A 15,501-nucleotide genomic window follows, 5' to 3' on the forward strand; every position below is an offset into this window, starting at 1 on the left:
GGCCGAGTGCCCGAGGGACGTCTTTTCAAAGGATGACGTGGCCTCACGGCTGCTGCTGGTCGGAAGCTCACCCGCGTGCACGACGGCGAGTTCAGCGCACTACGGTGGCCGCGCACTGCGCGCCGGACCCTCCCACACACATGGTCACGCTTTACGCTCGTGCACCCTGTGAGGGGGGGCTACCCCTGTCCCTCCTTGACCGATGGGGAAACTGAGGCACGGCACGCAATCTGGCTCAGGCCACACGGCGGCTAAGTGAGGGAGACGGATTAAACCATCCGCTGAGCCAGGGACGCCAGGGCCAGACGCGGCCGGGGCGGGATGGGGGGCACTGCTCTGAGGTCCCACCGTGTGGCCCCGCTGACCCGAGGGCCCTGGGAAGGCTCCACCCCGAAGGACCAGGGGGGTGACTCTGTGGCCTTTCTCGGAGCACGTCCGGGAACTGCCGACCTCCCGGCCCCGGCCCAGACCGAACGTTTGGAAAGTCCTTCCCCCCAAGCTCCCTCTCTCCGGGAGGGTTCCAGCACCGCAGCATTTTAACGTCTCCGAGAAACCCAGCAGTAGGAAACCTGCTCTGGCTCTCCAGGGCCCGCCACACTGCAGCCAAACGGCTTACCAGAGACGGACGAAGGCCACGGGATCTCACTCACACGTGGAAACTAACGAACCACCTGAACTCACACGCGAAACAGAGACCGACTCGCAGACGGAGAGTGGATGACAGCGGGCGGTGGGGGAGGGGAGGGGGGAGGGGTCGAGCAAAAAGGAGAAAAGACTCGGGGACACGGGCAACGGGGAGGCAACTGCTGGTGGGGGGAGTATGAGGGGGCTAAGCGGTAATGGAAAAAATACAATAAAGACTAAATTTTTTTAAAAAAAGAGACCTGTTTGGGGAGATTGTCCCCTGGGTCGCAGACAGAAATGGCCACTCCCCAGGCGCCCAGACACGGAACTCCTCCTGGTGGGGGAGGGGACAAGCCCTCCTGGCAGAGCCCCCCGGAAGCTCGTTACTCCCCAGCCCCCGACTCCAGAGGCTCGGGTTCGAGTGGGCTTTTCCGTCCGTAAGTTCACGGGCAGGCTGCTGCGGGGGTGGACGGCGAGGGGCCTGCTCCCAGTGCTTCTGTCTGGGGGGTGGGGGGAGCGGCCGGCCCAGTGCACGCACAGAAGGCCCCACCCGCAAAGGCCTCCCGTCGGCGGTGCGCGCAGCGTCGTGCCACCGAGGTCAGCAGGCCCGCGGGGTGACCCGCTCAAAGGCTGTTCCGCGCTGAATAAAAGCCCCGCGTTGGAACGAACCGCCACGTGGGCACTGGCTGGGGCCTCACTCGCAGACGCGGGCGAGCGGGCTGATACCCAGCGAGCGGAGACGTCGCTGAGTTAAAAAGCTGCCACTTTTACACACTGGAGTTATGGTTCGAGGGTAATTACGGTTCGACCCGTGAGGCGAACCTTTCAGGGACTTCACACGTCCCCCGCCCCTTCCCCTGGGCACCGCGTCCCCCGCCCCCCTCCCCCCGCCGCTCCTTGTCCCCGCCCCCTTCCAGCACCGCGTCCCCGCCCCGCCCCGGGCTCGGCGTCCCCGCCCCCTCCCCGGCACGGCGCCCGCCCGGGAGAAGCCAGGCGCCTACCTTCTTCACCACGTTGAGCTTGTCCGGGGCGTGGTCGAAGAGGGTGTCGAAGGCATCCCGCTCTGCGCGACAAGGAGACACAGGGGTGAGGGTTTACGGAGGTCACGGGGCTGCCCCACCCCCGCCCACCTGTCCCAGGAAAAGGCAGCGTTTGTCGCTGGGGTGTCCCGCCTGCCCGGAACCCTCCCGGCTCCTGCCAGAACCGAAGCGCAGGTGCCAGCCAGGAAGGGATGCTGCGGGTTCCTCCTGCCGGAGGGTCTGTCCTCCCACCGGACTCACAGGGACTGGGGGTGCGCTTTCCCACGTTGCTCGCCCACAGCAGACCGGTGGGTCCACCGGGCCACCTCTCCGCCACCCCCCAGCTGCGCATGGCTGCCCCCCACCAGCCCTGTCGCCCCTGACGTGGGCGCAGGCAGCCACAGCCTCTGGCTTAACAGGCCTCCTGCCTCCTCCGCCCCAGGCCCCTCAACCCATTCTCCCCAGAGCAGGGCACGCTTTTTCAAGTGTAAATTAAATTAGCCCATTTCTGGCCTCCTCCCCATCGGACAGCTGCTCATCACTCTTAAAGCAAAAACCAGCCTCCCTCCCACCAGGGCGAGGGGGACTCAGATAGGGCAGCGTCACCCTGACACCCTGGGCTTCCCCGGCTTCCTGGCAGCCGCTCTGCCATCGCCCACCCGGGGCCTTTGCACCTGCCGCTCACCGGCCCCCCCTTCCTGCAGGCACTGTCAGAAATGGCCGCCTCTGAGGGGCGTTCCAAGGCCGTGGAACGGCTCGGCGCACTGTCCCTCCTCTTATCTAGGTGCATTTTTCGCAGCAATTAATTGCTACCTGAGAGCTTGCTTCGCTTTCCTCTGCCTGCCCCCCCCCCCGAAGGGCCAGTGCCCTGCACTGTGGCTTGGTCCCCGCACTGTGTCTGGCTCCCAGGACAGCGCAGGCCCGTGGCCCGTGCTCAGGACAAAGGGATGAACCAGAGCACACCCTGCCCCAGTCTCTCTCTTTCAGGGGGGCCCCCTGCGTGGGAACGTCTGGGAGCTTGGGGCAGCCCGCTCCGCCACGCCACAGCCGTCTGTCTCCACCCAGGCGAGCCCTACCCCGCTTTAACTCCCACGCACGGGCCCAGCCACCCTCCAAGTTCACACGGGATCAACCCCGTCCCTCTCCAGCGAGCGGCGGCTGGGGGCTAAGTCGGAACTGCTCTCGGCTCCCGGTGGGTCGGGAAGGAGCGGGGCTAGTGGGCACCCGGGGCCTAGACCTGGCCTGATGCTGCCACGGCCGAGCCCAGGGGGCAGGAGGGGACCCAACAGAGACCTCTACCGGCTGGACCCCAGGTGGGAGGGCTGGAGTCGCCAGCGTGGACGCAGGGCTGTGAGGGGTTGCTGCCGGGGCAGGAGGGCAGGAGGGGGGCATTTGGAAGGGCCTGGGGCTCCTAACTTCTGTCCTGAAGGAGCCACTGTCCCCCCAAGGTTTCTGGGGTCTGCAGAGAAGTTCTCTGTTACTAGCCAGGGCTTAAGCTGAACCCCAGAGTGGAGCTTGGCGGGGCTTGGAAAACCAGCCTAACGGGGCGTGGGCTGGAGGCACCGCCAGTGTGGGGATGGCCGGGAGGGCGGACCAGAGCGGCCCCGGGGTGGGGGGTGGGTTCTGCAGGACTGTCCAGCCTGACCCTGGGAGGTGGGGGAGGGGCCGATGAGGAGAAGGCAGGTCCCAGCCCTGTCCCCCGGGCCTGGCCCCGAAAGGAAGGTGCTCTGTGCTCCGTGCTCACCCGAGGGCCGGCTGCAAGGGGCAGCTCACACCCCAGCCCAGCCCAGGGAGCCCCCTCCTTGGCTGCAGGGGGAGGGAAAGGCGGCGAGAGGCCTAGAGGAAGGGAGAGAAGGAAAGGGTATGTGTGTGTGACATGCACACCCGTGGACGTGGTGTGTGCGTGCCCGGTGGGGGTATGGGGAAGGACCAAAAAGCACGGAGCCTTTCCACCACCGCAGCCACTCCCTCTCTGATCCGGCACGTCAGAGCACACTCAGTACAGTCTGCTGGGGGGGCGGGGGGTGGGTGCTAATCTTTACAAGCAAAACACAAAATGTAAATGCAGTTTGCAAAGAGCCCAGCAGCCGAGCAGCGCTTGACGTCAGCAGGTATATTTAGCTGGGCCACCGCTGGGCTGGCAGAGCCGGGGAGCAGAGGTGGCATCGGAGCCGGTCACCCGCGGCTGGCACCCCGTGGGCCCAGGGCCGGCACGCTGTGGGCTGGTTTGGAACCAGACCTGGGCTCAGACCCCCGCTGCCCGGCCCCAGAGTGCCCTGACTGTAAGCAGGTGGCCCCCTCCCTACACCTGTTTCCTCCTCGGTGACACTGGGGGAAGGTGCCCTTCCCACACCATCGATCTGGGAACGGAGGGCCGGGCACTCTGTCCCGGCAGGCGCCCCGTCCCTGACAGGCCCCCCGTCGTCCTGCCCCAGACCCTCACCTCCCTCCGCTGGGGACAGTCACAGAAATGAACAGGGAGCACAGCCCTGCCTTTGCGGGGGGGCACTGGTGGGGGAGGCAGCTGGGCACAGAGGAGACAGGTGACCCAAGAGGCCAGGAAGGACACGGAGAGGGGCCAGATCAACCAGAGCATGCCGGTGTCCGCCAAGTTCAACTTCAGGGATGTCTCGTTAGGTCCAAATAAAGTTATTTTGTTTGTTTGAGTGGAAGATTTATCCGTAGTTCTGAATTTCCGGCTTCTCTAAAGAGCTGGAGGCTGGGGCTCCATTCGCACCCGGCACCGACACGCCACCCACGGCAGTGGGGCGGGGACCCTGCAGTTTGCCCCAGACCCCACCTCTCCCCACTGCCACCCAGCGGAGGCCGAGGGGCAGCTGCCAGTGGTCGGTCACTGGACGTCCCAGCCACTTCCCCTTTCCGCGTAACCAGCCGGGTCCACGGAGGCGCATCACACAGGAGCCGGGACGAGAAGAGCTGGGAGGGCGCTCTCGGCAGAGGGGACAGCCAGCGCGGAGAGAGGCCGAGGAGCCCAGAGCGGGTGCCCGGCAGCGGCCTGTGAGGGGGTCGGGGGGCTGGTTCCCTCGGGGTAGGGGGGACTCCCAGTGAGGGACTCGAGTGGGCTGTGACCAGGGGTGGTGGTCTGCCCTTCCAGCTGCGGGATGGGAACAAGCTCGGCTGGCAGGAAGGGGGGGGGTGATGGGGAGGGGCGGGAGGGGAAGAGGAAGAACGCTTCTGTTCCCTTCTCCCCCACCTACCCGGGGAGGGGGATGGCCGCCTTCCCAGAAAGGCAGCCAGCAACCCCGTTGCCATGGAGACCAGGCTGCAGCTCCCCAACACCCCTGGGGAGAGAGGGGCCTCCTGTCCCACCTCAGCCAGTGCAGGGATGCTGTCAGGAGCTGGGAGTGGGGGGTGGGGGTGGGGGCAGCGTGGACGCCCCCCCCCCCCGGCTCAGAGTGCTTATGAGAGACACACCGTGGCTGAGGACAGGCTCCCGGTGAAGCTCAGGGCAGCCGCCTGCCCGAGGGGGGCCTGCCTGGGGCCCCGAAGGCCCCCGGGTGATGCACGCTGCGGCAGACAGGGCTCTGGCCCCCAGGACGCTTACAGTCAAGCAGCCTCAGGCGAACGGGAAGTGGACAGGGCCGGAGGGGTCCCCACGCCGCCCGGGCACCCCGAGTCTGCCAGGCACGAGGCAGGGCCTGACGCGAGTGTGCACGGACACGGGGAGCAGAGCAGCGTGGTTCCCGGGAGCACAGACGTGCACAAGGAAGTGACAAGGAGGGTGGGCGCAGGACAAGCCAGAGGGTGGTCCTTTGGGGCGGGGCGGTTTGAGAAGTCACCTGGGTAAGTGCCGTTTGAAGGAGAGCTGGAGGAGCCGAGGGAGTGAGCCATGGGGGGGGGTCACCTGGGGGATCTAGGGGGAGAGAACCCCAGGCCCGGGGCTCTGCAGCGTGAAAGCTGAAGGGAGCACGCCCCAGGTGCAGGGAGGGAGCCGCAGGCGGGCTGGGCTTGCAGGGGGAGCGAGGAGGCCAGAGAGGAGGGGGCATCCGGAGGGGTGGCCTGAGAAGGCATTGAAGGTCACGCAAGGGCCGTGGCTTTGGCTTAACACAAGGAGGGGGGCAGAGGAAAGAAGAGTTAGGGATGCGGGGGTGCTTTAAAAAGCCCGGCCCCAGCGACAGTGTTCAGGAACCAGCTAGAGGGGCCGGCTGGGGACCAGCACCACCCTGGGGAGAGCCCACCTCGGAGGGCGAAGGCGCCCACAGGAGAAGGGCCGGCGGGAGCCCTGCTACACCCCCAAGGCTGCCGGTCTGGGCCACCGGGAGACCTGGCGCGTGCGTCAGCGGAGCCACCGAGGAGTGGAACTAATTGCCTGCCACGCGCTAATGGCCTGTTTGCACTCGTGCGCAGGCAGGAGCCTGTGAGGAATGAGGCCAGCTCCGCGGCTCGTGGCTGCACTGTCCCTGCCCCCAGCCGGATGCCCGGCCAGCTCCGCGCTCATCAGCCCGGCGGTGGCACCCACTGCCGCACCGGGACACCGGGCCCTCACCCCAGAGTCCCATCCTGTGCACCGACCCCGAGAGCCCGCTCGCATTGGGGCCAGGGCTTCTCACCCAGCGTCTGTACTCGGCACAGTTCCACACAGCCCCCAATGGGGCCGATTCCCCCCGAGTTCCCAGACCTCGAACCAGGCCTGTCCCAAACACGGAGTGACAATACCAGAAACCAGATGACAGCCTAAAATGCTCCGAGGGCCCCACTCGTCACCTCGTCACCTTGTCACTTCTGCGAGGGGTCTGGACCCCTCCCTGCAGAGATGAGACAGGGATGAGACAGAGGGGCGCACTGCACCCCCACAAGGGCCCCCATGAGTGCCAGGCTGCCCACGGTGCCGGTCCCCCGGGTGCCCCACACATGCGCGGCACCCCAACTGCCGTCCTGGGACCTCAGCGACGGGACACAGGACGGTTTCCTTTTCTCTGTCCTTTCCCCCCTTTTGTGTAAACTAATAAAGACACTCAAACAACCTGAACTGCTACTTAAAAACACAGGGAAAACGGCATCTCCCAGGCCCACCCACCTAACAAAGCTTTAGGCACGTGCATTCTTCCCACGGGCAAGGACTTTGAGAACCGAAGAGCCCTCTTTGCACCCTGCCGTGGGCCCCGCAACAACCCGAGGGGACGGCGCCTGGTGGCCCAGCGGTGGAGGACTCCAGGCGAGCCCCGCACCCTGAGGCCCCGCAGCTCTGGGACCAGCTCTGGCCAGCAGGCCCCCGGGGGCGGGGTGGGGGGGGGACGTGCAAACTTCTATTCGGTTCCCTCTCTGCCTTCTCACAGCCACCACCCCCCCGCCCCCACACTGGAGCGCTTGGTGTCTGGGGGTCATTCTGCAAAGCAGTGAGCCTGGCTCGGGCTGCCTCTGGGTTTGAACGCTGCCACGAGCTGTCCCTCTGTCCCCTGTCCCTCGAGGAGGGGCCGATGGGGTCGTGGGACTGTACCAGGACAGGGCCACGGCCGCTGAGAACAAGCAGTAATCACCGCCCCACAGAAGGAGCCGGGCCGGCCAGTGCGGCCCGCACCGTCATCCCGCGGATCCCCTCGGCGACCTTGGGCTGACCCGCATCTCAGAGGAGGAGCCGAGACGGGGAGGAGCGGGCCAAAGGACGCCCAGCGGGCGGACACCACAGCCCAGGCCACCCGCCTCGGAGGACGTCCGCTGAGCCAGAGGCTTCAAGGTGGAAAGGCCGCACATGAAAGCACAGAAACCCTCTCCCGGCTAATCACGCTCTGCCCTCCCCTCTGTCCTTCCCACGCCCTCTCAGTCCCCGCAGGCAGGCGCGGGCACGGGCCACAGCCCAGACCGTCCCTGACCTCCCTTCCGCCGCCCGCCCCTCCTCACCGCCTGGCCTCGCCCGGCCCCGAGAACTAACACAGCCCACGGCACGGGCCCACGAGAGCCACGAGCTTCCTCTGGGTTCCAGAACTGGATGGAGGGGGGGGGGAGGGGGCGAGAGCAACACACACAGGGGTCCTGCCGCCCCTGATGTCTGAACTCCGGGGGTTTTCTGGGGTGACCCCAAAGTGCCCTACGGCCCCAGACTCCCCAACCGCATCCCGCTCCCGGGGTTACTTACCAAACCGACCCATCATCGCCCTGCAAGGAAGAAACAGAGAGAGAGAGAGCCATCAGCAGGGCCCCCAGGCCCCGGTTTGGGGGTGCTCCCCGTCCTGCTGAAACCCCCAGGGGCCACACGGCACTTCCCATGAGCTGGACTTCACACGTCCAAGGACACACCCGTCCTCGCCAGCTGGACCGCCAGCCCTGGCGAGAGGAGAGCGCCCCTCCGCCTCTCGGCGCCCGGCAGGGCGCCCGGCACACAGTAGGCCTGCTGCGTGCCGATGAGTGCCGTGGACTGTGGAAGCCGCTCGCCCACCCGTCACCTCTGACGACAGAGCTCCCCCGCCCCCCGCACCCCCCCTCCTCTCAGGTCTCCCTCAGCCTGCCCGTGGCCCGGCTGCCCCTCCCCCCTCCGGCCCAGGACGGCCTTCCTACTGGCCCTGACCCACGACCTCAAGGATGCAAGCGTGGGGGTCCCAGGGGCCCGTGGCCGCTCTCCCTCCCTCAGGACCCGGAGGGCACTGGGTGGGGGGACACCCAGCCCCAGGAGAGAGTGTGAGGAGGGACAGGGCTGCTTTGGTCACCACCCCCAGACAGGCCCGAGACCCGCCCAGCTGAGCCCGGCACGGACTGCCTGCACAGGACTGTCAGCAGACACAGTGGCTGTCGTTTCAAGGCGCTCGGTTTGGGGGTGGCGTGTCCCACGGACAACGCCGACACCGGCCCATCCTGCTTCTCCTCCAGCTGCCCCGTGTCCCCCCTCCCTGCCCCCACCCCCCTCCACGGGCTTGGCACAGATGGGCACACCCCTCGGGCCACGGCCAGCGTCCCCCCCCGCCCCCACCCGACAGCGCCCACCCCAGGAGCGGCCTCCCGTGCCGGCACCGGGCTTTCAGAGACCACCCATGGGAGTCCATGACCCCGTAACTGATCAGCCCGAGAGCCGAGAGCCGCGCGGATGGGTTCGCCGAGACCATCCATTTTTAATGTTCTGTCTCGTCCAAAACAGGTGTCGCGGAGAGGCACAAAGGCCATGAATTTTAAAGACGCTTAACACGGTGTCACACGGGCCCCCAAAGGCGACATGCAAGATGGAACGTCTGATTTGCTCCTCTCGGGAGATCGGAAGCCCCTGGGGCTCCGCGGCCAGCGCCCTCGGGCTGGCTCCGCGGGGCAGAGGCGGCTCCGCCCACCGGCCAGAGGTCGGCTCTCACTCAGCCGCCCGGCTCCTCCCTCGGCCGGAGCCAGGGTGGGTGGTGGGTGAGTGGGGGTCCCTCCACTGGCCGAGCGCCAGCTCCCTCCCTGTCCCCTCTCTCAGCGTCCCCAAGGCCACCTTCTACCGTAAGGGGAGACAAGCCCACCGGCGTCTCTGGGGACTAGCTCATGCTGACACTGAACCCTGTGGGGTCAAGCACTCCCACAACAGGGAAGTTCAAGGTTACACATTTCTCTTCGTCCTCTGCTTCCTTGTAGGAGGCTCTGAACGCGGTTAATTATGCCTTTCCTTGTTTGTTATTCTCTGTCTCATTCCAGGAAAGATTCCAGGCGGTCCGAAGAGGCCCTATGCCGTATATTTTTGTTTACATTTCCTACTTGGGGAGAAATGACAGGTCTAGAATTTCTCATTTACATTCCAAACCGAACCGCTCGCCTGCCCTTCCTCAAAAAGAAGGAAAATAAAAAACTTTAAAGGAAGCGTGTGGAGGGTGTGAAGCCAGGACAGACACTTGGATGGAAATCCGATCCTACGGTTCAGGGACGTGGTGTGCTGGGTCCCTGGGACAGGGCCACGGGTCCACTTACTCGGTGGTCGTGGTCAGCTCCTCCGTGACGTGGCTGGAATGCAGCAGGCCTTCCCGCTTCTGCAAACCCCAAAACAAACACATGAATACGCCACCGTCCAGGCAGGGGGAACACCCGAGGGGGAGCGCCGTCGCTGACGGAGAGCCGCAGCCGTGGGCAGGCGGGCGGTCAGGGCCAGGAGGCCGCCTCAGGGGCCACGAAAGATCCAAGTGCCACGTGCAGAACACTCAAGCCATGAGAGGGGACCAGAGGCGGGGCCCCCTTTGGTGGCCGGAAGCTGCCCCCAACCTACCCCCGCGGGTTCCCCACATTGCTCTGAGAGCTGGCAGCTTTGGGGGTCTCAGGAGGAACGCCCAGCTCCCAGCCCCCACATTCCCGGCTCTGCGTCCTGCACCTGGGTCAGGGAGGGGCCCCGGGGAACACATGTGACGAGGGGGAGCCCCTAGGACGTTGCACACGCGAACTGGATTGAATGGGGTCCCCCTAACGTCGTGGCCATTCCGAACCTCCAAACACGACCTGGAAACAGGTCTTTGCAGATATAACTAGTCAAGATGAAGTCCTACTGGACGAGGGTGGGTCTTAGACCCGACAGGACGGGGGTCCTCTCAGAAGAGAAAGGAGCGACACAGAGACGTGGGCGGAGAGGAGAGAGGCCCCCGAGACGGTGGGAGCAGAGACCAGCTGGGCAGGCCGACGAGCCAGGGAGACCCTCGGGCCGCCAACAGCCGCCGGAAGCTGGGAGAGGCCGGGGGAACCCTCCCCCGGAGCCTTCGGAGGGACCACGGCCTCCGGAACTGGGCGGGAGCGCACGTCCGCTGGTTTGACGCCCTCGTCCAGGGCGAGCGGCCCCAGGACACCGACAGTGTGCGACACCCGTGCCCCGGAGCCGGCAGTGTGAGGAGGACGGCGGCGGGCGGCGGTGCGGGGGCAGCCTGTGTGCCACGGGGCCTCGGAGTGCGGCTCAGCGGCCAGCTAACCCACCCCCCGCCGGAAGCCCCTCCTCGAACCCCTTCCAGGGACAGGGCGCTTAGCCCCTGCTGGGCAGCCCGCCCGAGGTGGACACCGCTCAGCAGAGACGCTTCCTGGGCGTGGCTGTGTTCGGCCTGCAGGGACCCCTCGATGCTGGCTCCTGTCACCGCGGTGACCACACACAGGTGGGCGGGCGGGCGGCTGCCGGCCCCCTCATGGCCGCACCCCGACTGACTCTCTGGGGCGCCCACCGCGGGGCCCAGGACAGTCTCCCCACGTATACATCGGCCGTGCACTGGGCAGGCACTGGGTGCCGGGCGCAGGCCCAGTACCAAACAGACGAGGCGGAGTGTGTTAGAGGGTTGTGGTGTGACCTTGGTTTTGCGGGGGTCGTTGTGGCGCAGAGACATTAAGCAATGTCCCAGGGCCACCGCCGGGTGGCACCGAGGCCCTGGCCTCCTCCCTTCCCCCCACCAACTGCCACCCTCCCGCGCCTCCCGCCCTCAGCCCGGACAGTGGGACGTGGGGCACAGGCCAGGGGCCCGCAGGGAAGGCAGGCGCTCTGCACTCGGGGAATCGGGCGGAGGCCTGAGGCCGGCCGGCCCCCTCTGGCCGAGGCCCAGGGAATCCTTCCGTGACCCTGGTCCGGGAGGACGCGCCAGCGAGTGCTTGCCCGGGTCAGGGAAGCTTTCCACAGACACAAAGATTTCCTTGGACCGGAGCTCAGGCCTGAAAGGAAATACCCCAGTCACCGAGCCGCACGGCTCTCGGGGCCCCGTGGCTGACGTGTGCGGGTCTGCGAACCACGTGCCCGTGTCCTCAGGAGGCCTTTCCCGGCTGCCCCGCCGGCTGCCTGGAGGGAGCGTCCCAGGTGATGGCAACAGGAGCGGTCCCCTGTCCCCAGTGCCACCGCCGCTGACCACAAGCATTCCTCTTTAGGATGTAAGAGGGGCCAGCTGGCAGGGGACCCTCGCCAGAGGCCAGGGAAGGGCATTCTTGCCCACCAGGTCAAGGCCAAGCTCCCAGGTCACGGAGGGGTCACAGCATCGGGAAACGCGGGAGCAGCCGGAGCCTGGCAGACCACGGAGACCACGGGCCCCGTAAGTTTGCCACCCCGAGGAGAGCGTGGAGCTGGACACCCGGACCCCCGGGTTCCGAGGGTCACCCCAACGGTCTAGCAGAGGCTGCTGTTCCTGCCGGACCCAGGCGGGTTTTCCTGCCGGCCACCCCGGTAGGCAGTGTGGGGTGCCAGGCACCTCGTAGGTGCTTAACACACGTGTGCTGGACCGAACTGCCAGCACAGAGCCGGGGCAGGGTCTGTCCCCCTTCCCCCAGGACGGGCCGCCTCCTGGTTACACGTCTCCAAGGGAAACCAGAGAAACAACCCCGGAGAAGGCCATGCGTGGGGGCGGCAGCGTGGCGCAGACAGAGCAGGGGCGCGCAGCTGTACCCGGGGTGTCTCACGCGTGGGGCTCCTCCTCCTTCCCCAGCGAGCAGCCAGCTCCGCCGACAGGGCTGCACCCCGACCGCCTGGCTTTCGAGAGGAACGAACGTGCCTCACAATGTGGCAAATTAAACCCCGACACTCCGATGCCTGGGAGGCCGCCTCTTCAAATCACTGCCATTGTTCCCGCTCCAATCCCGGATCCCGACGGCGGGCCGAGACGGACGTCTCGTCCGGAGGGAGAGGGAGAAGGCAGCCTCTTGCGGGTGGGCATGGGGAAGGGGGAGAAGAGGGGAAACGCAGGAGGGAAAAGCCCAGCTGCCTCTGTGGCAGCGCCGCGGGCGGGCTGGCTGCCCGGCGCCCGGTACTCACCCGCACGACCACCACCTGCACGGACACGTGTTCGGGGAGGCGGATCGGGGCCCGGAAGTGCGTGGCCAGCGACACGAGGAGGTGGAGGATGGCCACCAGGTTCTTCCCGTGAATTGCTTGTGTGGGGGGGGGAGGGGGAGGAAAGAAGGAGCAGCTTTAGACGGGTTGCATCGGGACCCGAGCCCACGTCCCAAAGGCGATAAAGGTGCCGCGTGTGAATGAGACCCCAGGGGACGAGCGGGGTGGGGGGGGGGAGCCACGGGCCGCGGAAAGGGAACGAGAGCTAATGAGCATCCTAAGTGAGCTGAGTCGCAGCTCCCACCTAATGCTTTCCTTCCCTGTTGGCTCAGGCGACTTGTGTGGCCACTTCAAAGAGCCTGAGGCCCTTCAGAGGGAGGAAACGGGGTGGAAAGGTCGGGGGTAAACAGGCTGTCCCGGCCTGCAGCTGTCACAGGGGTGTGCACGGTTATCTCGGCCCCTTGGAACACCGTCTCCTGGTGCAACCAGCGTCCCGCAGGGGAGGCCAGGAGGGCGGTGCTGCTGGGGGACGTGAGCCGTGACTGCTGCCCGCCCCGACCCCTGGACTCCTCTCCAGGACGGGGATCAGGCGCGCCTGCCGTCACCACGCTGTGCGGGGCTTTCCGGCGTCCAAGGCACTCCATTCCCCACCCACAGGGTCCTGCCAGCCGCAAGGTCAGCTCGGGTCTGTCTGAGGTCTTGAGGTCAAGGAACCAGGGGCACATGTCACCACAACGAGGGGAGCGCTTTGAAGCCACACCTGGGCTGCCCTCCACTGAGGGTGGGTGGGTTGGGGGGAGGGAAGCCAGGAAAAAAACCCTCCGGTTTCCTTGGTTTAGATCTTCACCTTCCCGGCTCCTGGCTCGGCTGGAGGTACGGTGACGTCATCCTTCCTAACCCGGGCACGCTCCGATACACACAGCCTGGGGGCCGGCGCCAGCCCTCCCTGCCCTGGGGGGCATCGTGCAGCTCCCCTCTGTATCTGGGGTGGGGCCCTTTGCGAGAACCCCACCCGGCTTCTCCGGTACAACCCAAATTCCCGTCTGTCCCCCGAAGTCTCTCCGGTGTACCCAGCCAGAAACAACCGCACTCTGCTCTGAGGTTCGGGGGGGATGGGGACAGAAACTGGTGGCTGTGACTGAGGCCCTGAGTGGGACGCCCCTCCCCCGCCGCCGCTCACCGTCCACGGTCCACTGGGGCGCCCAGCCGTGCGGCCGCAGCAGGTCCTGCACGGCCTCCAGCACCGTGTGCAGCTTCTGCTTCTGCGCGATTTCTGACTGCGTGACCTCGGCCACGTTCAGCTTGCAGCCCGCCAGCTTTTCTGCGAGGAGGAGGAGGAGGAGGACAAGAGCGAGAGGCAGAGGGTCAGGCAGAGCTGGGGGTGCTCAGGACCGCCCGTCAGGGGGGCTGCGACGAGGTCCCCTCCCCGCCGGTCCCACGGCGGGGCCCATCACCTGCAACCAAGGGGGTTTCAGGGTGCTCAGCAACGGGACCCCGAATCTCACGCCGCCATCCGCGCTCCAGGATGAAAAGGGGGCGGGGGAGAGGGAGGAGCAGTGGGCGTCCCGGCCGCTCACAGAAAACGGACAAAACGATTCAGGGTGCAGCGGGCAGGCACGGGGGTGGCCTGCGGGGGCGGTCGGGGAGGGGAGCACACCGATCAGAAAATGAGAGGGCCTGCTGTGTCACCCCCTGCCCCCGCCCCCCCCCCGCCCCCCGCAGGCACCCTCTGCTGTAACTATGGGAAAACATGGCCCCGCCCCCTCTGCAGCCCGAGTGGCCCCGCCCAAGGCCGGGGGCGGGGCCTCCTGTTGACTCCGGGAAGTGTGTTGTCCCACGCGCCAGGGGACGCAGAGTCCTCAGAGGCCACCCTTGCAGAGCATGTGGGGCCCTGAACATTCATTACAGCTCCTCGGGGACGAGAGACTGTGGAGCACACAGCTGGTCCCTGGACGGAGCCGAGGCCCAGAGACCCAGGCAAACACTGGACCCACCTCCTGCCAAAGGAGCCGCCCCCGCCCTTGGAGGTGAGGCGACCACAGGGCGCTCCTCACTGACTCGGTCGGTCGGTCGGCTCGGTGGCCGTGTGACCGTCACCCAGAGGAACTCGGGGGCTCAGCAGCCCCTGCTCTTGCTTTTCATGTCTGTCTCTTTTTTTGTGACCACTTACTGGCTCCAGACGGCACGCCGGCACTGCCCACTGCTCCGCCTGCGTGAGCTCAGCGGGGAGCTCCGACCGTCCACGGCCCGTGACACAAAAAGGGCTGCCCGCCTGCCCCCACGAGTCGCAGCCCTCACTGCACAGCCCGCTCACAGAACGCCCTCTGGGGACCCGCCCACACCCGCACCTCCCGCCTGAGGGGGCTGCACACGGCCGGGGCGCAGGCCGGCGGGAGGGCGGACCCAGAGGACAGCGCCCTGTGCGCACCCCCGTCAACGCTCCCCTGGATGAGCGCACCCCTGCCCGTGCTCCCCCTGCCTGCACGCGCCCCACAGCACGGAAAGGCACAGACGGTCTGGAAGCTGTGCATGGCCAGCTGCCGCCCGTGGCTGGGAGCTCTGGTGGGATCCCCCCCCCCTCCCGAGAAGAGATGAGAGGGCAGATGGCCTGAACCCCGGGGACGCCACCCGGGAGCTGTGGGCTCAGGTGGGACCGAGGCTTTGAGTCCCCTCTCGGGGCGTGCGGCCCCGGCTGCTACCTGGAGAATCGTGCGGCCTGGCCTGGGGGTGGCCCTGCGCTGGGGCCCTTGGGGGGGTGCGGGGCACGGCGTGGGGGGGCACCCTTTCCTCGGACTCACCCAGGAGCTTCTGCAGCACCTGGCCGTCGTAGAGGTCCTCCTCCAGCTGCTTCACGATGATCCGCTCCTCCACCAGCACGTCGTTGACCCAGTCGATGAGGACCTGGGGGGGCGGGCACACGGCAGGCTCAGCAGCGCCGGGCGGGCCGCCACGGCAATGACGGGGTCGCACGGGGAACCGAGGGCGCCACCCACGGCACGGGGCCCGGGCAGGCCAGGACGGGGAAGGCAAGCTTCTCCCAGGCTGCAGGGGGCCGGAGGGGGCCGAGCCACCCCCGGGTGGCCAGGGGCTCCCGCGGGGATTCGCAAGAACCGCCCTGGACTGGGCCTCCGCCAAGCGGGAGCTCGGGGGAATGGCGACACCTGGTCACCG

The 15,501-nt window shown here is 67.0% G+C and overlaps 1 protein-coding gene across 2 annotated transcripts in view; it reads right to left on the reverse strand.

Annotated features, from left to right (window-relative positions):
• Window positions 1-15,501, reverse strand: part of PARVB (parvin beta) — a 69,778-nt gene that overhangs the window by 11,064 nt on the left and 43,213 nt on the right. For both annotated transcript variants that reach the window (XM_045834888.1, XM_045834889.1), the window contains exons 4-9: window positions 15,129-15,231; window positions 13,511-13,651; window positions 12,313-12,428; window positions 9,525-9,583; window positions 7,738-7,757; window positions 1,626-1,687 (exon numbers count right to left, since the gene is read on the reverse strand). In XM_045834888.1, coding sequence (XP_045690844.1) covers window positions 1,626-1,687; window positions 7,738-7,757; window positions 9,525-9,583; window positions 12,313-12,428; window positions 13,511-13,651; window positions 15,129-15,231 — 501 coding nt within the window. The remainder of the gene's footprint in view (window positions 1-1,625; window positions 1,688-7,737; window positions 7,758-9,524; window positions 9,584-12,312; window positions 12,429-13,510; window positions 13,652-15,128; window positions 15,232-15,501) is intronic.

The sequence above is a fragment of the Phyllostomus hastatus genome, unplaced genomic scaffold, assembly GCF_019186645.2.
Source record: "Phyllostomus hastatus isolate PE091 unplaced genomic scaffold, TTU_PhHast_1.1 phas_contig_198, whole genome shotgun sequence".
NCBI classification, from domain to species: Eukaryota; Metazoa; Chordata; class Mammalia; order Chiroptera; family Phyllostomidae; genus Phyllostomus; species Phyllostomus hastatus.